Source organism: Lycorma delicatula, chromosome 1 (assembly GCF_047948215.1).
Source record: "Lycorma delicatula isolate Av1 chromosome 1, ASM4794821v1, whole genome shotgun sequence".
Classification (NCBI taxonomy): domain Eukaryota; kingdom Metazoa; phylum Arthropoda; class Insecta; order Hemiptera; family Fulgoridae; genus Lycorma; species Lycorma delicatula.
In genome coordinates this window covers 87,655,437-87,679,758 of record NC_134455.1, presented here as the reverse complement: position 1 = coordinate 87,679,758, position 24,322 = coordinate 87,655,437, and the positions used below count along the sequence as shown (strand labels likewise).

Sequence of the window (24,322 nt, the reverse complement as noted above, 5' to 3'; positions counted from 1 at the left end):
TGCAACAGTTTGCATTTGTTTGTTCACTTTGGTTATATTGCTTTCTTCATTACTAGGATTTCAACTACATAAGTTAATGGATTACATGAATGTTTGTTACCATTAAGCAATAAAACTGCTTTCATGCTAACTTTATAAGAGTCAATAAAAAGATGCCATTCTTCAGGAATATGCTGAATTCCAAGCTCTTACATCAGGCCATTGACATAAATACAAACACGCAATGAGTTTTTCATAGTAAAATAAGTTGAAAGAGTTTTATTTTGTATTTTAAACGTAGCAACTTTTGTTTTTTTGGTTAAAAGATTTCACTGTTACAGTCTAGATTCCACAAGTTCAGCTTGCTGCTTTGATAACTTTAAATCAAAAATTAAATCATTATGTTCATGGTATTGAATTAAATGAGATTTCTAATCAGATACAGGAAGAAATTCTTCAACATCCTCCAGATCATCTGCTTCATTCTCAGATTGTTCTTCTAGCAATGTCAGATTAGATAGTGATACAGGTACATGAACTCCTCTCTGTGTAAAACTGACTTTAGAGCTGAAGATACATTTGTATATTTTATGAACTTTCTATTTTTGAATGAAGATCCAATTATATTTGTCATACAAAAGTAGCAGTTGGTGAAATGGTCCTTAGGTTCACACCATATCATCGGTACCACAAATGGCATGACTTGTCATTTCCCCTTCAACCATTCAGTTAAGAGTTACTGAGTATAATATGGAAATGACATGAGGCACCCAGGTTTTACCTTGATCCCTGAGTGCACAATCAAAATAAAATTTATTGGCTGTTTTTACCAATTCAGATATAGTATTTCTTTGATATTCAGGTATAAATTTACCACAGACATAACAAAAATTATCTGGATGATTTGAATATTCACAAACTTTTGCAGAAGCCATGTTGTAGCAAATAAAAATGAGAAAAATCACTTTTGTATTATAAAGAATTGATGAAAATATAGCAAAACACTAATAACTCGGTAAAACATAACACAGCGTCTAGACAAGTGACGCTAGACTGAATAATTTTTTAAGCTCTATAGTTGGCAACAACAGATATCTGTATGATGTCATCATACAAACATGTTTGTATGTGTCTACACCTCATGATAAAGTTTATATATTTATTTGTTTTTTCTATGTTAAGCATGTATGCATATTCTTTAAAAGTCAAAATACAAAAACTATTCTTAATTTAACCAGAAGCTGATCAAATGAGTTTATAATAAACATTTTTTACAAATTTATGATTTACGCACAACCTTTAGATGGTAACACAATTTCAAAAGCAAATTTGAAATCAGTACCCAAATTACAGTGAGAAAAGTTGTGTAACAAAGTGTCATTATCATTGCTTTGACACAATACTACTACTGTAAGCAAATAAAAATTAACTTAAAAATTTATCTGATTTAAAATGCTTATTCCGTATGCAAAAAGCAAAACAAAACTACAATAAAAAACAATATTAAAAATCTAAACAGCATAACGGCTATCTTTCATATGCCAGACAGATAAAGTTGACAAAACACATTATAATAATTAAATATTTGAAAACAGATGCAAGGCCTTAAGAAATAGTAAGACATTGGATAACATAGTTGTATCATTTCCTAAAATATTTCTGACGTTAGCCCCAAATTTAAATTTCTGATGCAATTCCGCGTAACATACACAGTCCACAAGTACGTGGACTACCATCAGTTGGGAGTCGCAGTGAACACAAACAGGTGCATCGGTCTGAGTCAAGAGATGTCCGTGAGCGAGTCTAGTGTGTCCTATTCTCAAATGGCAAATAGTAACTTCTTCTTGTCAATTACTCCTGGTTGAAGAGCCCCACGGTGATACATTGACCTAAACTGGACAAAGTTTATTACTGATACTAGCATGCATTCATCAAAAAACTAACTTCTTCAGAAAACAGACAAGATCTTCAGAAATCATATGATCAATGAAAGGAGGCTGAAAACAACCCTCTTTTGCTCCAAGATCAGTGCACTCATTGCCTGGAATTCCACTGTGGCTGGGGACTCAACAGAAACTCATACTTGTGAGTTATATGTTGAGTTATTTAAAAAATAACAGACTGTATCTCACGAACAACAGAATGTTTCGAGTACATTTCACTAATGGCATTCATGAATCCCGAGCAGACAAGTATATGTTGGAATGTTGGGCAAGTATATTTAAGGTTTTATTAACAGCAAACAGCTCCATGAGAGAACACTGGAGATGCTGGGAAAGCCAAACATGCACGTTCTATTGCCAACCACAAAAGTAAAACCAACAGAGTTAATGTGTTTGCCGTCTGTATAAACAATAATTTACAAAACAAAGCTACCAAGGGGGGTAACAATATTGAGTAGCTGGAGGTAATTGTAGATTTAGAGATAAGAAAAGGCGATGAGCAGCATGATTTTCTGCCCTAGCAGGGCAACAAATCACGGCTGTTCCTGATATCTCTTAAGATTTTGTTTGGGGAACACTGCGTCAAGTCAGATGATTTGAATCTAATCTTTGTGTATGGTTCAACCAGTTCACCATATAAAAACAGTTGAGAATCAACAGTATCCCTCAACTGGGAAAAGCAAATGCATTTCGTTTTCTCCAGGGAAAAGGTGAATCCAGTTGTTTTACACCACGATTCCAAATGGGTTATTGTAATTTGAAGCAAGCTCTTGGCAGTAGCTAAAGTTCTATAAGCAACGTAAATTGTAAAATCATCTAAAATAACGAACACGTAGGCAACGTAAATTGTAAAATCATCTAAAATAACGAACACGTAGCGGATTTTCATACGCAGTTTGTTACACTATTTATGGTTACGGCAAATAAGGTAACACTTAGGACACTTCCCTGTAGTTTACAGAATACTATAGGGGATGACTTTTGGATAAAGTCGTCCCAACTCAAATATGAAAGGACCGACTATTGATGAACCCCTGATAAATGCAAGAAAATTCCCTTTTAAACCCCAATCATACAGTGTATTTCGGATTCCTTTCCTCCAAGCCATATAGTATGCCTATTGCATATTGAAAAATATAACAGCCAGGCTTTGGTGAAGTAGGAAGGTATTTTGAATAACAGATTCCAGGGCAACTATATGATCGATAGATGATCTACCTTGGTGGAAACCGCACTGTTCAGTGGCAAGTAGTGCGTTTCTCTCAAGGTATCACACTAGATGATAATTTATCATTCGTTGTTGTACAAGGATATAGGACAATAACTTGAGGGACATGACTTATCTTTACCAGGTTTCGGTATGGGAATCACCAATGCTTATGACCAAGAATTTGGAAACACCTGATCAAAGAATATTTTATTGTAAATAGACAAAAGATGTAATAATCTAGTATCCACAGGTAAGATAACATACTGAACCTGATATTATGATTTCCGGGGGTAGTGTCATGGGAATTATTAAAGGCATACCTTAACTCATCAAAAGAAAAAGGAATGAATGTTTAATTCATTTTGCGAATCTCTAAAAACAAAAAGCACACTTTCTACCTGCAAATTATAACCGATAAACTCTGGATAGTATGATGATGTAAGTGATACTGTATTGAATAAATGTATTGCCAATTGTGTTTACAACATCAATTGGCATCATTACAAAAATTCCGTGGTTTTCCAGTCCAATCAGCTGTAGTGATTGTTGTGATCACATCTGGCCCAAACATTTCTCTATCAGCCAATGATGGTGTTATCTGAGTAACTGCATCTATATAATTCAGCCATGATTTCCATTCAGTACATTGAAATACTTGACGGCATACAGCTCTTGCATTCCAGAAGGCATAAATAAAGCAATTCTGTCATAGGTCTAAGATTGAAATTATGTAAAGCCCTGTGATGATCCCTTAGTGCCCTTCTGCAGTTTTTGTCCCACCGTGGAACAGCAGGCCGCCTTGGCTTCTCAGATATTAGAGGAATATATTCACTTGGACTATCGAATATCAGGCGAGTAAACCTGTCAAGATGATGGATCACACTACCACTCTTGTATTGACTAAAAGAATCATTGTACCCAATCCAGTCTGCTTTTCCAACCCCCCATCTACAGGGTTGACTCTCAAGGTAAATCACTATTACTGACTGAATCACCAGTAACAACCAGTCTGTGATCACATCCAAAAACATTTTAGTAGGGATGCTGAACACAAGAGATCGATACGTGAAAATGCACTTGTTGAAGATGACAAACATGTACGACCCACTGTTCAATAAGCAGAGATCTAAGTTCTGCCTCAGTCAATCAACCATAGTGCCTAAGAACATATGATGAACCTCACAGATGGTGATGGGCATTGAAATCACTGATTATTAGACAGGGCAAATAAATCTGTGAAAACAGATCAGTCAGATCATCCTCAATGACATCAGAATTTGGGGGAATGTACAAGTTGCAGATATTTATTTTAAATCGTGACATATCTTTATTGAAACTGCAGAGATGTTTGTATCCGGCAAAATTCGCATGGCCAATATTACTTCCTTTAAGAAAACAGTCACACCTTTTCTTCCTCTACCCTCAGCTGAATGTTCGAATCTCTTGTCAGACAAACCCATGAAAAGACACTTCATCCAGGGGACAGAGATGAGTTTCCTGCAGATACTGCATTAAAGCATTTTCCTCCTTTAGAAGAATTTTGATATCCTCATGCCAAGTACGTAGACTGCAAACATTCCATTGAATAATATTTGTAACCATAAAAAAACTTGTTCTAAACTATATGTGCAGATTACTTGTTAAATACAATCTGTTTTTTTATTTTTATTTTAAAATCTTTATTAAGTGCTTTGCTTCTTTGGGCATTTAATCTGCCACTTTATCCTTGTAGAAACCTTGAGATGGTGGAGGAGACTTGGAAACCTGGGAGGATGGAAATGCCATGCCAGGTGATTTTTTATAAAGCCCTTCACAGGGAGATCTTAGTAGTTTTCTGTGTAATCGGAGCAGCAGGAACTTTATGTGGTGGTGCACCAACTGGATTGGTTTTTGGTAAACCACTATTGGTCTTTCTTGCAGAAGTTTCCTTCTTCCCAGTACTAAATGCAGCAAAAGCAGATGTGAGGGACTTGTTCTAACTAAGCTTCTACCAATCTTTCAGTTCTTTACATGATGCATATTCCTTCTCTTTTTGTACGTTGTTTGAGAGAGGCTGTACAAAACTAATACTTGGTTGTATGGGATTTCTCATGCTGAGGGATTTTCTGTATTCCCAACATGCCAATGGAAAGGACAGTATATTTGCTATCATCATGTCCCATATTGCTGCAATGTACACAAAACTGTTCCTTTTTATAACCGATCTTGGTCTGAACAAAACCCTGACATTTGAAGCAGCATCTAGGGTTTGGTATATATGGTCGCACACTAACAAAAAGGAAACAAACCTTTATCTGGTCATGAATGGTTGGACTAGAAAAGTTCAGAACTAGTGATGATGTTGGTACATCAACAACATTCTCCCTTATCATAATCCTCTGCACAGACATGACTGACTGTGATGACAACTATTCTGTAATTACTGGTAACTCAACATCAGCCAAGTGATGCAAACAATCACTCCTTTGCTAAAATTTAGGATGTTATTGGGCCCCACTATCACTCTGTCTGTCCCAATATATTTTAGGGCTGGAAGTTTCTGACACTGCTCTTCAACACAGACTTCAATTCATCACTTTTAAGTTTCTTTATCCATTTCATACACCCACAAGGAGGGAGAAACCTTGCAAGGCTTTACCTTCCTCGTTGTGCATAACTACAAAAAACCTTATGCTTGAATGTTTGACACAATCTGTAATGTTTCTTGTTTCCGTATCACTGAATATATCTTTGGCTAACAAGGCCAGTAAAAATCACTGGAAATTTTTTTGTTGTTTTTTCAAGTGGACCAATAACCAGCAAAAGATTATTATTTGAGAATGCCATATGGTTCCCATGAGTACCAGGAATTTAACAGATCCCTCCAGCTGAGCATGCACGTACTGGAACTAACCAGGGCTTCTTACAACTGGGTTCACCTTGATGCCCAGATGACATCACTCAAGAATCATTACATAGAGCCATCCACTCATTGGCATGATAGTTTCCACCTTGGATTACAGTTGCGTTTTGTAAGATGTTGCAACACCATCGTAAGTGTAAGAAGAGACAGTATAAGATTTTGTTGTGTTGCTGTGTAGGAAAATGTGTTGTTATTTGTGTAATGTTTGTGGTGTGGAGAATGAGTATGGTGTAAAACATTCAGCAACTCGATGTGTAGTGAGAAAAAAGCTGCAGAGGCTAGGGCCATGGAGACACCAACGCCCAATTCTTAAAGAGTAAGACTCCCTGTCAGGGAGTGTACGAATCAACAGTGCAAGATACATTGATTTGCTGGCATATTGTTGAAAAAATTGTTGTTGAAAGACAATGCACTACCACACAAAGTCAATCACACCACTGAAACCATTACCCACTTGGATTCTGAGGTGCTGGAATACACTGTCTACATATAGTCTAGATCTCAATACTTCTGACATCTCTCTGGACTGCACAAAGATGCTTTACAAAATTGTCAATTTTCTACAAACAAAGGAGTATGTGAAGCAATGGATACAGAGGTGGATACTAGACCAATCAAAGACTGTTTTTTCAGGGAATATGCAAACTTGTGGACTGCTGAACCAAATGCATAGAAAAGGAAGGAGACTATGTGGAAAAACAAGTTAATTCTATTTCTATATTCGTGTAGATAAACTGAATTAATATTTGCAGATGATTTTTTAATTCCCTTATATAAGTTAATGTTATTTAAAAGAAGCAATTAACTTAATTTTAACATACCAGTTCCGGAGATCGACACGGCTGTTTTGGATTAGGCCGATGATTAATTACTGAGGAACATGCTTTATCAAGAGCCCCCATAAAACTCTGGTCACTAGCAAATACTTCATGGATCAACTCTTTGTACTTCTTGTGAACTCCCAGCATACTCTCTACAAACTGGGTATGGACCTATAACACACATAAACATATACAAATTAAAAAATATATATTTAACAATTTTTTGTGAATTACCATTTATCAAAAACAATTTTTACTTGATTATATGAAATATAAGAAGCAGAAAGGATAAATCTACAGCAGAATGAGTGTAGGATGACTGAGCTGAACTAAGCACTAAACTGAACTGTAAAACTAAGTTTCAGGTGTTCATTTCTAAAAAAATAATTTCATTACACAGATATATCCATGTGATTTATTTTTTCATGGGTCAACAAAATACTTTTGGCAATTCACACTTGAAATTAAGAAGTTTAATATGGATAAAATATCAGGATAGTCAATTTTACATACATTCACATCAACCTCCAGTTCAACATACCTTAGAAGTCTGTCAAGCTAACATGATATAAATTAATGATGTCAGATTATTGAGTACTACTTTAATCTACATCAAAATAATGATAAAAGTAAGTAGATAAATTATATTGAAACAATCGTCCAAATATAAAAAGAAATGGTCATAAATATGCAGATAAAAATGCAAAAAGAAAAACCTAAATGTAAACTACTTTGTCAGGAAGGATGGCATTAGAAAACACTATAAGAGATGTGTGAGAAAAGTAATGCGACTGACTTTTTACTTACCAAAGTTTTTATTTTTTTTGAACAACAATATTATCCCCTTCAAAGTAGTTCCCTTGGGCAGCTATACATCGGCGGAGTCATTGTTCCCACTCCTGGTAGCAGAGCTGGAAGGCTTCAACTGGTAGGGCTTTTAACTGGTTGGTCACAGTCTTTTGAATGTTCTCCAGAGTTCCAAAATTATGTCCTTTTTTAAGATATGTTTCAATTTTGGGAAAAGGAAAAAGTCACAAGGATTAAAATCAGGTGAATAGGGGGGTTGAGGAACCGTAGAAATGTGTTTTGAAGTCAAAAATTCCCTGATGGTAATGGCTGTGTGATACGGTGCATTGTCATGATGAAGCTCCTCTTGTCTACAATGTCTGGTCTCACGCGAATCACTCTTTTCCTGAGCCTTTCAAGGACACCTTTGTAAAACACTTGGTTGACAGTTTGTCCTGGAGGAACAAATTCTTTATGCATGATACCCCGCTGTCAAAAAAACAATCAGCATGGTTTTGATCTTTGATTTGCTCATTTGACATTTTTTCGGTCAAAGAGATGACAGAGTGTGCCACTCTTCGCTTTGCCGCTTTGTTTCAGGATCGTACTCAAATATCCAGGATTAATCACCTGTGATCACACGATTGAAGAATTCTTGGTCATTGTCAATCCTCTCAAAAAGATCAACACACATTTCTTCGATTGTCCTTCTGTTCCGTTGTGAGGTTTTTCAGCACCAATTTCAAACAAAAATTTTGCATGTCCAAATTGTCAGTCAAAATTTGATGTACGGTGAAAGTGTTTAAATTTAACTGTTCACTCATCATCCTTATTGTTAAATGACGGTCTGATCTGACAAGAACCCTCACATGCTCAACGTTTTCGTCAGATTTTGAAGTTCAAGGTCTCCCTCAGCAAGGTTGATCTTCAATGTGTTCTTGGCCTTTCAAAAATGATTTGTGCCAGTGGAAAACTTGTGCTCTTGATAAACAATGCTCTCCATAGGCCTGTTTCAACTTTTTAAAGGTCACAGTCGTGGATTCCCCAAGTTTAACAAAAAACTTGATTGCAGAACGTTGCTCTAAATTCCGATGCTCCATTTTCATAACACACAACTTCACTACTGGCGCTGTCAAAAATAATGTGTTGGCTGAACGGAGTTGAAACTTGTACTGAGCAAGTGGAAAGGATCAAGAAACTGGTCTAGCACAGATTGGTAGACAGAGCATTGCCACATCACTCGCAGTGTTACCAATCTCATTACTTTTCTCACACACTTCATATAAGGGAATTTTTCTTCATTTAGTTGAAAAAAAAAGAAATAGGGTCTGGAATGCTGATTTCTATGTTTTTCTACCTTTCCATCAATTATTCTAACCCTTCATGTTTATTGCCTACTTTGTACAATTTCTTTCACTATATACAATCATTTCTCCAATGTCTACCCCTTTAACTCTAAAACATTGTATTCTGTTCTCTTTTTTATTCTATTTTAAGCAATGGTCAAACCATAATTTATTAGTTTTTTCTTATTGATACTTTCTAGTGTTATCTTCTATCATATAGTTTTATTTTTGACATAATCGCTTTATAATTTATAAAAAAAAAAATTAATTTTTTGTGATTCAAAATTAAAATAGGAAATGCTTGTAGTACTGTCTAAAAATCATCTTTCATTAAGAAAAGAAACAGATCCTCTCAGAGAAATTTTAAGATCAAATATGCATACATTTTGCATCTCAATCCTGGTTAAGAAAAAAACATTTTATACATAATGTTATAATCATAACAAACAATAACGTTATAATGTTATAATTAGAACTCATAACAAAGAAAATTCTTTAAAAAAAATGTTTAAATTACATCAGATTAAACTTCAGTAACAAAAAATTTTGAAAAAATTCAACATATGATCACAGCTTATTTACACATATATTGACAAGTAAAATAGATAAATGTATATGTTATTTCTTGATATTTGTAGAAAAAAACCATCACAATTTGAAATAATTAATCATAAAATATCATACAGTTGTTACATAAAAGGTACAATTTATAATGAAGTATTTGAATGAATAACAAGTTTAGTTGTATAAGTGAACATGATTTAACATATTGTTAAAAAAGTAATACAATTGAGTAATTTTGCTTTTTACATAATCATAATTAAACTAATACAAATATGTAATTAAAACAATATTTATAAATGTTCATGGACATTTTACAAAAATAAAATCAAATGAAGTTAAAGAAAACAAGTGTATGAAATATTTAAATTAATAAAAAATATTACAAAAAAAATAAATAAATATATTATTTGAATTAATCATTTGAGATTGGCAACAGGTATAATTTATGATAGGTCTTCTTAATGAACCATTAATTATATGTTTAAGGCATTAATTATCTTAAATAATAAATTATTAAGTAGTAAACCACCACAAAGTTCAAGTCTTTGAAGTGTAATTTGTTTTAAGGGTGCTAATTTTGATTTAGAACAAAGTAAATTAGAAGAAATTATGTGATTAGTATATACAGTTCTTATGTAAATGCAACAAGAACATATCCCTTTATGGAGGCATCAGAGAATCCATGTATTTGAATAGAATTAATTTTACTATCAGTATTGGGTTTGATGGAACAATTTATTTTAATGGATTCAATCAAATGCAACTGGTTGTATAAATTGAGCCATTGTGTTAGTAACATGTTGGATAATGTTTCATCCCAATTAATTTTAAGTTTCCGCAATGATTGCATAAAATGTTTATGAGAAAAAACAGTAGGACCAATGAGTTTTATTTTAAAGGATCAAATACACCTGCTATGGTAGACAGAATATTTCTTTTAGTGATTTTTAGAATCATTAGCATGAGTAGTTTGGAAAAGTAGCTTAGCTGAGGAATTACTCCATAGAACTCCTAAAGCACGTAAGTTCTGTTTTTGATTTAAAGGAAAGGAATTATTGTGTTCAGAAGTGGAAATGATGCTATTATTGGAAAAATTTATGGAGTGGAAAACCATATTGTAGTAATAATTTTTAAATATCAATTTTTAACTGAATAACTTCTTCAAAGTTGTCCGAACCCAGTATGTCCGAACATAAAAATCATTTTGAATGGACGTACATACAAATGGAAATTCATTTTCATTTGAATTACACACCATGTGGCTAAATATGGTGCAGAAGCAGTACCATACGTAGTAAACTGGAATCACTAGGTTTAACTAATACCTGAAGATACATTTTAGCTATGTCAGATGTAATGATGTAATTTATGGATTCTGAATCTAAACAACATGAAAATTAGATCTTGTTGAACTACAGGTCCAACTACAAGAGTATTGTTGAGGGATAAACTGTTAGAGGTTTTCACTGAACCTTCAAAAACAACTTGGATTTTAGTAGTTAAACTTGATGGTTTAAATACTAGATGGTGAGGTAAATAACACACATTCCATTTGTTAATCAACAAGTCAATGGAATTAAGTAACGACATGTGACCTAATTCTAAATATTCTTGAATGAAAGTGGAGTAGTCCTTGTTAAGGTTGGCAATGTTAATTAGTTTTCTTTCTAAAGATAAGAAACTACTTTTAGCATTAACAAAAGGATCACCAAATTGAATATTATTATCTTTGTGTAGTAATGACATGGCAAATTTTCCCTGATTGTTTTAGTAGTGTTGGTTTGAAAATGTTTTTCACATGTTGACGTTTCGTTATCTGAAGCATCAGTATTATCTTCTTTGATTTTTCGGAAATTCTTGAGTATAGTACATCGATTTTTATGAGTGTTACGTATAAGAAAAGATGTGACATTATTGTTGCCCTCAATATTATTAGGTAGGTGACCACTAATTATAGATCCTAATTTAGTTTCCTATATAATAGAATATCTGAAATTACGAATGAATTTCAGGAAAAGTAAGATAAATAGAACGAGTTCCAATTAGTACGTCAATATTATTTGCTTTATTGAACTTGGGATCTGCAAAAAATAAAATATGAGGAAGATTAAGATTAGAAGTGTTAAATGTGGTTGATGGCAGGCAATCAGATATAACAGGTAAAACAGCACATTTTACCTTGTACAAAAAGTTTTTATAACGTGAACGCAATGTAAGTGTAACACTATATTTGGATTGAAATAACAAATTATTTATACCTGAAATGGGTAGATTATTTTTATAAAGTTTAAGACCTAATTTGCAGGCAAAACTAAATGTACAAAAATTTGCTTGTGAATCAGAATCTAATATTACATGAACATATATTACCATGTATGTAATATTACATACAGTTGTTGATAGAATTATATTTTCATTTGACTGATTTTTAAACAAACAATAGGTTATACTTTCAAGCTTATTGCCATCTACCTTAGAATGATTAATTTTGTCCATATGAATGAGTGTATTGTGTTTCTTACCACAAATCTTACATACTCTTTGAATAACATTGATTAATAGAATGGCCTTTACATAAACAATTAAAACAACAACTATTATTTACCAAAAGGTTTTTACGATTATCTACGGACAAATTCCTTACATTGATAAAAGTAATGATTTGAATTACAAAATGAACATTGATACAAATTGGATTTTGCATAACTAACATGTCCTTATATTGTTTAAGGATTTAAATTATAACATTTGGTTAAAGATCTGGTTGTATTTTTATGATGTTGTTCCTTCGTTTCGTTTCTGTATTCACTTGCGTGTTTGAGGTGGATGAATTGATATTTTCTGAAAGTTGTCGTCTAGAATTAAGAAAATCAATGAAGTCTGTAAAGGTGGGAAAACTCTTATTTGACAACCTTTCCTTCCATAATCTTGAAGTGTTATAATCCAATGTAGATGTTAGAAATTGGACTAGGATAAATTCATATGTATTAACAGGAATTTGCATTGCTTTCAGTGAGTACACATTTGAGGAAATTTCATTAATAAATTTGGACAAAGTATCTGGAGATTCTCTTTTTATAGAATCTGAACTTAAAATGCATCCAGCATTGTGAAAAGTAATTATATATTTATTGTCAAACTGTACCTTTAATAATTCTAGACTAACAAGATAATTTTCATTAGTTATTGGGAGATCTTTAATGATAGCTAGAGCTTCATTCTTTAATTACATTCTTTAAAGAATGTAATTTTTTAATGTTAGCTAAATCATCTCTATTATGTATTAAATCAATAAATATATTAAAATATATATATATAAATATATATATATATTTATATTTAATATATTATCTTTAAATATGGGTATATTTATAGGTTGTAATTGAGTTTGTTAAATTACATATTTGTACTAACTTTTTGATTAGATTATTTTCGATTAGTATTATTTATTACATGTTGCACTGGTATATGATCTGAATTTAAAATCTCATCAACAAATTTAAATTCAATTTCTGATTGAATAGTGTCATATTTGCTTCAATTCAATAAGATTTCTTATTTTAATTTGTAAGGTGGGAGTATCACCTTGTGAAGGTTCATAATTGAGAGTAAATGTGGCAATCCTAGTTATGGTGGCCTTTATTACTCCTCTTTGACTAATTAATTGTTCCCTATCCATAATGATAATGGTAATAACAATGTGAATTATTAATAATGTAAATCAAATGTTAAATGAATTAAATGACATTACAATAATGAAGATACAATGTAAATTAAATTAACAAAGATGTTATGTAAATGTTGTGTAGATTTATATGCTGTGAGTCCCCCCTTTATGCAGTAGATTATTGAATATGAAGATAGTTGAATGATGTTTCTTCAAATTGCAGATTTATATGCAGTTCTGGTAGATTAAATGATTAATTCTTCAAAAATGTAGATTAAATGTGGTTGGAGGATCAATAAAAAATGTATGTCGAAATTGGTGTTGATTCTTTAAATAAATTAGGGTTTAATGTACTGGCGATTATAATTATTTTTATTATGAATTGTAAATATCATTCATATATATATATAAAAACATTATTCATTTGTGAATCTTTATGAAAATTTATTGTATTAATATATGTGATATCATGTAATGAGTGAAGAAGACTTGTTGAGTCCTTCAAGACTTGTAGTAGACAGGTAGAAGACTGGAAGAGGACAGCCTGAATGTAGCACGGAGCCTGCTTATAAACTGTGTACGGAGCTTCTGATTTGATTCATTAATCAAATACATTCGGTTAATTGTCAGCAGCCAAGTGCATCTGAAGAGAGCTGTGTGAACTGTACAGGGCTGCTGAATCATCAGGAGCCAAGTGTGAATCCGACTGAAGGTGAAGATCTTTAAATTTTAAAAGTCCTATTTTAAATGAAAATTAATGCTTCTTATTAATACTGAATTTTAAATAACATGAATGAAGCCAGAGTCTAAACAGTGATTTCTAGAATACACAACAAAGCTAGAGTTAACAGAGATTAAACAAATTGGTACATGAACATACATTCAGAAAAAAATAATTATTATAGTCATAAGAAAGTTTAGTTATCATGTATTAAATAACAAAATAAATATTTTACATTTACAACAGCATTTATTTTCAATTGTCACAAACATAAAATCGATATTATGAATGAATTAACCAACCGCCTAACACACTCAGGTGAATCATAACAATTAGTTTCATTCTAAAAGAAAATAATATCTATACATTTAACATCATATACATTAGAATGCAGATGTAGAAAACTTCCTTTATGCTTCTCTAATTATAAACAAGCTTCTTCAAAACATTTAAAAATGAATGCTAATAGAAATTCAGTAACAATTCACTCTTTTTATTATATAGCAAAAATTCAAAGAGCAAAAAAAATTTTCTTCAACTTCATGTTGAAGAAAATGTTACGAAAAGATCACAGGCATAAATGATGAAAAATGTTGTCAACAAAAGAAAAAAAAAGGATGTTCATATTCAGATAACAAATAAATATAAAATTAGAGAATGTAAATTACAAAATATGTCTTATATCTTAGTTTCTAATAGAACTGAAATAAATTCACAAATTTCCTCACAATAAGTCCGTTTAAGAATTACCACACAAACAAAACCTCAAACTAACAGGATTAACCCTGACTGAAATTGTTGCTGCTTTAAAATATTACAAAATTTTGTTGGCATTAACTATCTCCACATTATCTAAAAATTCCCATATATGATATATAACCACCAAAACACAGTAATTAAATAAGTTAAACTTACCATATTAATTCCCAATAACTGGTTTTTCCAGTATCCTGCATCTTAAGTTGATATTAAATTCTACATTTATTACAGTAAAACATATTCCAATTTGTCATTTTTTTCTCAAATTATAATATTTTCTATTATGAAATTTTATTCAAAATTTCACAATAGAAAACATAGTTTGGGAAAAAAATGACAAATCATTAAAGAATATGTTTTAATATAATAAATATAGTATTTAAAACCAACTGAAGATATGGGATACCATGAAAACCAGTTATTGGAAATTAATTAATTAAGTTTAACTTATCAATCAGACAAGTTGTGTTTTGGTGGTTTATACTCATATCTCATATAATATTAGATTTTATTAATGCAGTGGTCAAAATATTAACGATGAATTTGAATATTTCAAAAAATTATATATATATAAATCTAGTGATGTCTGTGACTCTGTTACTCTTCATGCAAAAACTATTCTCCAACTTGAACTGAAATTTAACATGTACATAGTTTTTATACCTGTAAAGAATATAGACTCTTCCTGTTATGAAATGTTTCACAGTTTTAGCTATTTTAATGGCTTGCAGTAAATATAATAATATTAAGTTCCTTGTTCGTATTCATCTTTACTATGCCCAAACTGTTAGTTCAATTGAATTTGGAGACGACTTACAGTATCTGGAGTTAAATTTTCTATAGAAAATGTCTCTGTATTTTTCGATTATCAAGAAAAGTAACTTATAAGTGCGACGTTATATGGCAAGGCAGCTCAACCAACACAGCCACTGTCACTGTTACCGTGTTGACCAAGCTATTGCTCTGAAGAAATTTCAGCACACTGATAGTTTTTATAATTGAATAGGCTTTAATTATTATTTATCAATATGAGAAAGATATCAGATTATCAGTATGAGAAAGATTTGTGCAGCGAGAAAAATGTGGCAGCTGATCTGTTAGAGCAAACGGAAATCAATCCATATTTGTTGAGCCGTGTTATCACAGGTGATGAAGGTTGGTTTTTTCAATACGATCCAGAGACAAAACGCCAAAGTTCGCAATGGTGCTCAATGGGATCATCCAGACCAAAAAAAGCTCGCATGTCAAAGTCAAAAGTGAAATGCATGCTTGTGTGCTTCTTCGATTCCAAGGGAATTGTTCATAAAGAGTGGGTGCCTCCTGGGCAAACAGTTAACCAATATTTCTACAAATAAATTTTAGAAAGACTTCGTAAATGAGTTCTTCGTGTCCGTGCCAACATTGCTGATAATTGGATTCTGCATCACGATAATGCGCCATCCCATACTGCTCTGTCAGTACAGCAATTTTTAACCTCAAAACAAATTTCAGTACTACCACAGCCACCTTACTCACCAGATATCGCTACGTGCAACATTTTTCTATTTCCAAGAGTCAAAATGGCGGTCAAGGGACACCATTCTCAAACAACACAAGATGTCCAAAAAGCTGTGACGAGGGACACAAACATGTGTTCACTTATTACAGCACAACTCATGACTGAGCAGTTGCATCAATGTGCCCCTTGGACTAGAAGTAGCTTATAAACCATGGTCAAAGATGGTGTGCCTACGCAAGCTGCAGGGTTGCCACATCTTGCAAAGAAAAATCAGTCTCATTACTTTATTGTCGCACCTCGTATAAATAAAATTAATCACAATTTTAAACAGGAGGATTCTGAAATCTTAGTAAAAAAATCCCTAATCTTTTGTAACTTATTTGCTAAGGATACGTTTCAATCAAAATTAAATAGTGTAAGAAAAGAGGCAAAGCCACTTCTTTTGATGTCACTAGATATTTTTTTAAAAATAAAGGTAAAATACTGAACAAAATTTTTAACAGACTTCAATCAGTATGTATTATTTTATCAACCTTATTTTTTTTTCAAAACTGACTGATTTTTAAGAGTTTTTTAATTTATTTTTTAGAGAATATTCTTACGCTATTCTGGGTGGAAGATTTTCCAGAAAACTCAAGTGGAAGATTTTGTTTTTTTAAATAAAATACACTGTTTATCTCTACAGAATAGTTAATATGAAGACTTTTTCAATTTTTTGCCATCATTACTTATTATTATTATTATTATTATTACAGTGTTCTTACATAACGATATGTAGTCTGATGTCATTTTGATATTTAAAATAGTTTTACACTAATTTCATAAGAATTATAATTATTGGTAATTATTATGATAAGAAAGAATTATATAAATCATAAAATTATGCTCAACCTTACATTATCTCCACGAAGTCCAGTAACTGCCTCAAGACCTTGTTGCTTAACATGTTCCATAACATGATTAATGAGTACACTAACACCACCAGTTATTGAACGTAACAAAGGATACATGTTGGCCAAATCACGACGTCTTTCCTGACTCACCATAGCTTTACATTCACCATGTAAAAAACTAAGGTGGTCAGCTACCATATGCAGTTCACATCGTTGACGTACTTTACTATATGAACTGTAAAAATAAAAGGAAAGAATTCATGATTTTAATCACAAAACAAAATAACTACAAGGATAATTTTATCTCACTTTAAAAGAGAACTAACATTTAAACAGAACAAAAAAAAAACTGAAATAATTATACTTTTATGAATAGTAACTTTAGTAATATGCTTTCAATACTAACCACTAGAGCAAGAAAAATGATCTGTTTGTTATTCATTAAACCTAATAAATCTCTAAGATGCTGTGAGTCACTGTAAGTAACATCCTGAAACATCTTCATTGTTATTAATATTACTCATAACTGGTATACTGGAGGAAATTTTGTGATATCTTAAAGAAAGGAGATAGTTTTGTATCACATAATTTTGATACATAGATAATTCTGCTAGATTTGTTCTGAAGTATAATAAATGTACAGTTCTAAAACATAGAAAAAACAGTGAAGCTTTTCAATTGCTAAGAAGTAAAACTGCTTGCAATAATATATTAAGAGATGGAATAAAATTTTAGAGAACTCACTACTGAATACAATAACACTTTTTTATTTATTTATTAGAAATGCATTGACTACTATGGCATTAGCTACTAAAAAATATCAAATAGCAAGCAGTGAACTGCAGCTGGCATTCTTAACTTTGGAAATTTAGAGGAATATCTCTGAGGTATTTCAGTCAGATGGTGCAAGGGATACAGGGATCCATAGTCTTACATAGGACCAATAATATATTAGAATCATATATATTAATATTTTTATATTCATAAACGACTTCATCAAATGTTAGTCATTACACCAAATATATTAAAAAAAACCTTAATTATTCTGAATTAAAGAAAATATTACAATATTTTGATTTTCTTTAATATAAAAATATTAATATTAATATTTTCTTTAATAGAAAATAGTAATTAAGGGTAACTGAAAATATAAACCAGAGTAATACTGATTAAAAGATTTTGTTCTAAATTTTTACTATACCAGCAAAAATGTTAAAGGAAGCTACTGTAGATTTAACATCACTTGATGATTTTAATAGAATTGCTGTCTTAATTTATATCTTACTATAACTATATCTCAGGCTTTATCTGACAGGAATTTCAGCTACTATACTAATTGTAGATCTGATTGATATATCCTCATGTAGATGTTTTTTGTCAGCCAAAGGTGAAACCTAGACTCAGTAGTTATGACAAAAGGGATGCACTGACTACAAGTCCCAGCTGCTTTAATATAAATCTAATGGGAGGGGAGAGAGAGAAAGAGAGAGAGAAAACCCAAGTAGGGAATGAGAAATCAGTGTAAGGAAAAGATTGGGTAGTAAACAGTCTTGTCTCACTCTGTTTAATCATATTTCCTCAACAGGAGCAGACTGATGGGCATTAAAGTCTCCTACTATTAACGATGGCAATGGAATTTACATGAGCATATTTGATAAAGTAGAGCACTGAACTTGGAATTTGGTGAAAGACGCAAATTACAGATATGTAATTTGGGAAACAAGTAAGAAGGGGACAGAGATAGTTTTAGTGACAGCAGGAATGAGTGTAGCTAATAGTATCCTTGCAACTAACACCTTGTCCCACATGAACATAGTAACTCCATCATTCTTTCTAGTGTCTATGTATATCTCACAGAAATAGCCCCTGAGTGTTACTACATCTTGTTATAGAAGGTGCGTTTCTTAGAACTGTATTATTAAAGTGGGAGCAATGCAGGACCAAATAGCTCAAACATTCCACTGAATAATGTTCATAAAGGTAACCATAGATATAGAAAATACATATAAAATTAATTGAAGGTGGTCTGGTTTTTATTTTTAGAATTTTTAACTTTAATAAACTCTGATGCCCTGGGTTGGGCAGTTCCTAAACCATATCCTCTAGTATAAGAGGTGATGGAGGGGAGATTTTGAAAAAAGGAAGCCTCAAATGACAACCCAGAGGGGGTGATTGTCTGGGCTCCCTTAACAGGGAGGTTATTAGGTGGTTTACCACTAACTGTATTTATGCCTCCCCCGGAAAGGCAAAAACTTTGGTGACAAGAATTTTTAGAGATCCCACTTTAATTGATCTCATTAGCTGCAACTACTAACTTCTGGTCATCTTAGTTAGCTCTGAAATAGTAGCTCTAAGTGAATCAACTTGATCAGATAACATCTTAACAAGCTTTTTTAACTTGTTGCAGGATCCACATTGCTGATTACCTGTATTTGCAGGGGCTTGTCTTAATGTAGCGGTGGCATAAGAGAGTTAATGTCTTTTTATATTCTCTTTGTGCAGTTGGAAAAGATAGCTTCTGCTCAGAACAAATTTTTAGAATTGCCCTTTCTTCTTTAAGTTGAGCAATTTTGGGAGCGAGATGAATGTGATCCACTGCAGTTTGCACATTTTTCATCATCTTGGCAGTTAGTGTCTTAATGACCTTTAGCACACTGAGCTCATATTTTAGTTTTCAAGCAAGATGGAAGTAGTATGGCCATACCACTGACATTGGAAACATCGTTGTGGGCTGGGATGAAAGGTCGTACTTGAACTGACAGGTAACCTACTTTTATTTTCTCTGGTGATACAGGGAGGCTGGACGTTAATATACAAAAAGGTGTAGGTTCTTCCAATCTGCTCTGACATTTCATTATTCACTTCACCTCTGCAATACCTTGGGGACAGTTTCCACTTTGGGTTATGGCTTAGGTTCATAACACATGACAATGGCTGTGATAGCAGAGGAATAAGAAAGTATATAAGGCTAGGAGGGAAGGAAGAGAGAGAAGGAAAGAAAGGAAAGAGAGGTTAGGTCAATGGACAGTTGATGTTGGTAGTAATCAATCAGAAATGAAGTATGTTTAAATATTATTAAAATGATTTATAGAATCAAATCAAATGACTCATAATTATATAGAATGGTGCTATACACTTTTATTAGGTTAATGCACTAATCATTAACTGATAATAAATGCTTTTAAATTGGAAAAAAAAATGTTTAATTACTGTACGTGTTTCCACTAACACCATCCTTTCAATGATGAAAATAAATAATTATATAAGGAAAACATTATATAATAATTCATGCCTACCTACAATGAAGAAATCTATGGCTTCGTAATGTTTCATCTTCAAGTCTCTGCATGACTCTTTCCATATACTGTGAAACATCACATTCTTGTAATAACTTTGCAGCCTCTCGTTTATAATGTTCACCACTTGCTTCTAGGAATGGCTCTTCAAATAATTTTTCATACAGCTGTTAACAAATAAAGTTATAATTAGCTACAACTATTACTAAAGCTATAATTAGCTATAGCTATTACTAAAATAATTTTTCTATAAATAATATTTCTACAATAATTTTTATTGGCTGCAATAATATAATTATGTATTTAATATTAAATGAAATATAAACCACCAAAACACAATAATTTATTTCTTTATTTAGCATACCAAGTTACAGAGTAACAGCACAGCGACATGATGTCCAACAGTATTCTGCAGAGATGCTATGGCATCTGTGCAGTCTGGCATGTAAATGTAAATGTGTAGTCTTGAACACTCAGGCCGATCACTTCTGAGACATGTGGTTAATTGAAACCCAACCCCTACAGAACACCGGTATCCATAGTCTAGCACTCAAATCTATATAAAAGCAACTGCCTTTACAAGTACTCAAACCTTAGAACTTTCGACCTAGAAAATCAGCTGATTTTGCAATGATGAGTTTAACCATTAGACTAACCTGGCGGTTAGTTAAACAACTTACAATATTAATTCTGAATAATAAATTTACGCAGTATCCTGCATCTCCAGTTGGTATTAAATTCTATAACCACATTAAAACATATTCTTTTAATAATTTGTAATTTTATTCAAAATAATTTTCTGTTTTGAAATTTTGAATTGTATTAGGAATGTATATGTAAATTTTGCTGTCCAGTACTGGAATGATTTAATTTTTTAAATGTAGTATTTTCCTTTGTTTTATTATCATTATTGCCAATTGTTAGATGGTATTTTTATTATGTTTTAAATTAAATTATCATCTTTGACTGTAATCTTGTTGCTCATCATTTTATATTTTTAACATTTATAAATGTAAAATATTTCTTTAGAACATTCATTTTTTATCATTACTACAAATTTCTAAAATCTGTAAATTATTTTTGCAATTAGTAATAATATGTTTGTATTCTAACAAATGGTCAGCTACATTAGATGTACTTCTTTTTTGTTTTTGTATGCTGTGTAATATTCTGTAAATCCTTTTTAAATGATCTATTGTTTTTACAGATATAAATATTATTACACATTTGTTGTATTTAATTTTGTATATTCCTCTTAATTCCTTTCAGTTATTTTAAAAATATTTTATAATGTGATTATTTAGTTTATATAATTTTTTTATATTTATTTTTATCTAATATGTAAGTAATTTTTTCAATTACTTTATTTATTTAATTGTACTTTAGGTAAAAATTATTACTAATCTTTGTGTTATTTTCCTGCTGTTGTATTTTTGTATAATTATCATTGTATTTTTGATTTGTTTTTTATACATTTTTTTCTATAATCTTATCAAAACATTAAATTTTGCTATTTGTTTTATTTCATCTATTTCTTTTTTTGGATTTGTTTTTTGTATAATGAATACCTCTAAATATCATGTTTATATATGTATTAATTTTTTTGTGACCGTGGGTGATTAGAATTTCAAAGTATTGTAATATTATTTATATGGGTTTTCTACATAAACTGATGTTTATATTATATTGTTTATATTTATTTTAATTTTAATATCTTTCTTTCTTTGTTTAGCCTCCAGAACCACCGTAAGGTATTAATTACTTCAGAGGATGAATGACGATGATATGTATAAGGTCAATCAATGACCTTATATAATTAATAATGTATAAGATCACTGTCATTTAATGATAACATAATTACTTTAACAAGGTAATCATCATAAGTAGATATAGAGTAATATCAAGGTAATAATAATACGTAGTATTATTATAATAATAATAAGTAGTATAATAAGTAATATCATTATAGGAAATATCAAGGTAATCATAAGTAGAGCATATCCTCTATGCTCTATTTCAGTGTACCCAACTTTATGTGTGCAAAATATTTGTATTGAATAAACATATAAAATGTAATGTGTAGATGTATAATATAATGAGATATATATATATATCTCATTATATACATATATATATATATATGTGTGAAACAACTTCCAAGATATAAAGTTAATAAATGACATAAAATGTCCTTTATTAAAAGAATTTAATACAGAATTTGTTTATATATATGTGTGAAACAACTTCCAAGATATAAAGTTAATAAATGACATAAAATGTCCTTTATTAAAAGAATTTAATACAGAATTTGTTTAAACTAGCAATATACAGATGACAGTTTGTACTTTATTTCTGGCTGATTATGAACATTTGTTCATACTTTAAAGTAATGAAAGACATCACTTTCTGTTTTGTTCATTCATAATGTTGTCACTATAAATGCTACAGAGTACATGATAAATCAGAACAATAACTCCTTTTGCACTGAGGAAACAACTAAATCAATCTTAAACTTTATGGACTTGGAATTGTCATAGATATTTCAAAACATACTGCATAGTTTATGAAACTGGTAGTACTGCAATACTAAAATAAAATAATATTTTTCAGTCTTATCTAATTAGTCTTTGAATACTCCTCATGCAAGCAACAAACAATAATTAGTAAAAAAATTGTTCTATTTTATATACAACTAACCTCCAAACTTCCTTTTTTCTTATACTCCTGAACACTGACAAGTGATTGAATAACTCCTCTAATGATTTCATTTGAAGTGTTTTGAGCATTTCCTAATCTATCTTGATGAATTCCATCAAGTAACAACTTGACCAGTTTATCCCATAAAGGTTCTATCATATTACGTTTCCATATTTCTAATCCTGAAAATAGAATAATTTTTTTTTTTAAGAAAATGTGCAAATACAAAAGAAATTATTTATTTGTCAATAATGGCAAAAATACCCAAATAATTAAATTACATAAATAAAAAAAAATATATTTTCCAAAATTAATAAAATTACAATATGGGCAATTGTTAAAACTAAAAAGATATCTAAGATTGATATAATAGTTTATTGATTTAAGAAGCTTAGTTTGTAATTTTGCTACGTTCTTTTACTATTGTACTATTAACAATTATAATAAAAAAGTTCATCTAATTTATTATTCTGTAAATACATAATTTATATTTATATAATACTATAAGGGCAGAGGTGAGTCACTCGTGTTTCTACATAAAAAATTGAATCCTAGTTTGCCATTTAAATTTTACTACTGGTGCTTCTGTTTTGTCTACCATACACCAAATGTTCTTGAGTCCAAATTCACCTCTTGCCCTGCAACTTTAAGATGCTATACTGCTACTTATCTGTAACTGTACTAACAAGGGATTCAGCTGTTTAAAAGCCCTGACTGAATAAAATTAGCATGCCTGCCAGGATTTGAATTTCATATTCTAGATGAAAAGTAGATGTTACGATTCAATCAAGGTCTGCCAAGTAAGTGTTGATGACAGACAGGATTTTCATCATTGGTCATCCAGACCAAGGTTCTAATTATATGTCCAAAAAAAGTAACTACATATTTATTTAAGATAAAATTTTACTTTTCAATATCTCCAAACAAAACATTATTATTTTTTTAAAATTATACCACCATCAAATCAAAATAAATATTAGTTTCTTCAGCTAAAAAAACTTACATATTACAAACTGAACTTTAATGTACAATAATATACAAATGATTTCACTAATATAACAGATAAATGTAACTGTGAAATTCAATCTGATGATGACCAACTACACTAACTAAGGCTAAAACAAAATTATGAAGACAAACTTATTTATTAAACACATATAACGCTCAATCATCTAATAAAATTAGTTTATTCATAAATTACTACTAAAAAATAAAAGAGTAGGAAACATCTCTAGCAGAA

The 24,322-nt window shown here is 31.1% G+C and overlaps 1 protein-coding gene across 1 annotated transcript in view; it reads right to left on the bottom strand.

Moving 5' to 3' along the window:
• The window catches only part of Cul2 (cullin 2), a 90,442-nt gene that overhangs the window by 33,386 nt on the left and 32,734 nt on the right, over positions 1-24,322 (bottom strand). Inside the window, exons 5-8 of the mRNA XM_075357578.1 lie at positions 23,083-23,264; positions 20,386-20,552; positions 17,093-17,324; positions 6,856-7,026 (exon numbers count right to left, since the gene is read on the bottom strand). Coding sequence (XP_075213693.1) covers positions 6,856-7,026; positions 17,093-17,324; positions 20,386-20,552; positions 23,083-23,264 — 752 coding nt within the window. The remainder of the gene's footprint in view (positions 1-6,855; positions 7,027-17,092; positions 17,325-20,385; positions 20,553-23,082; positions 23,265-24,322) is intronic.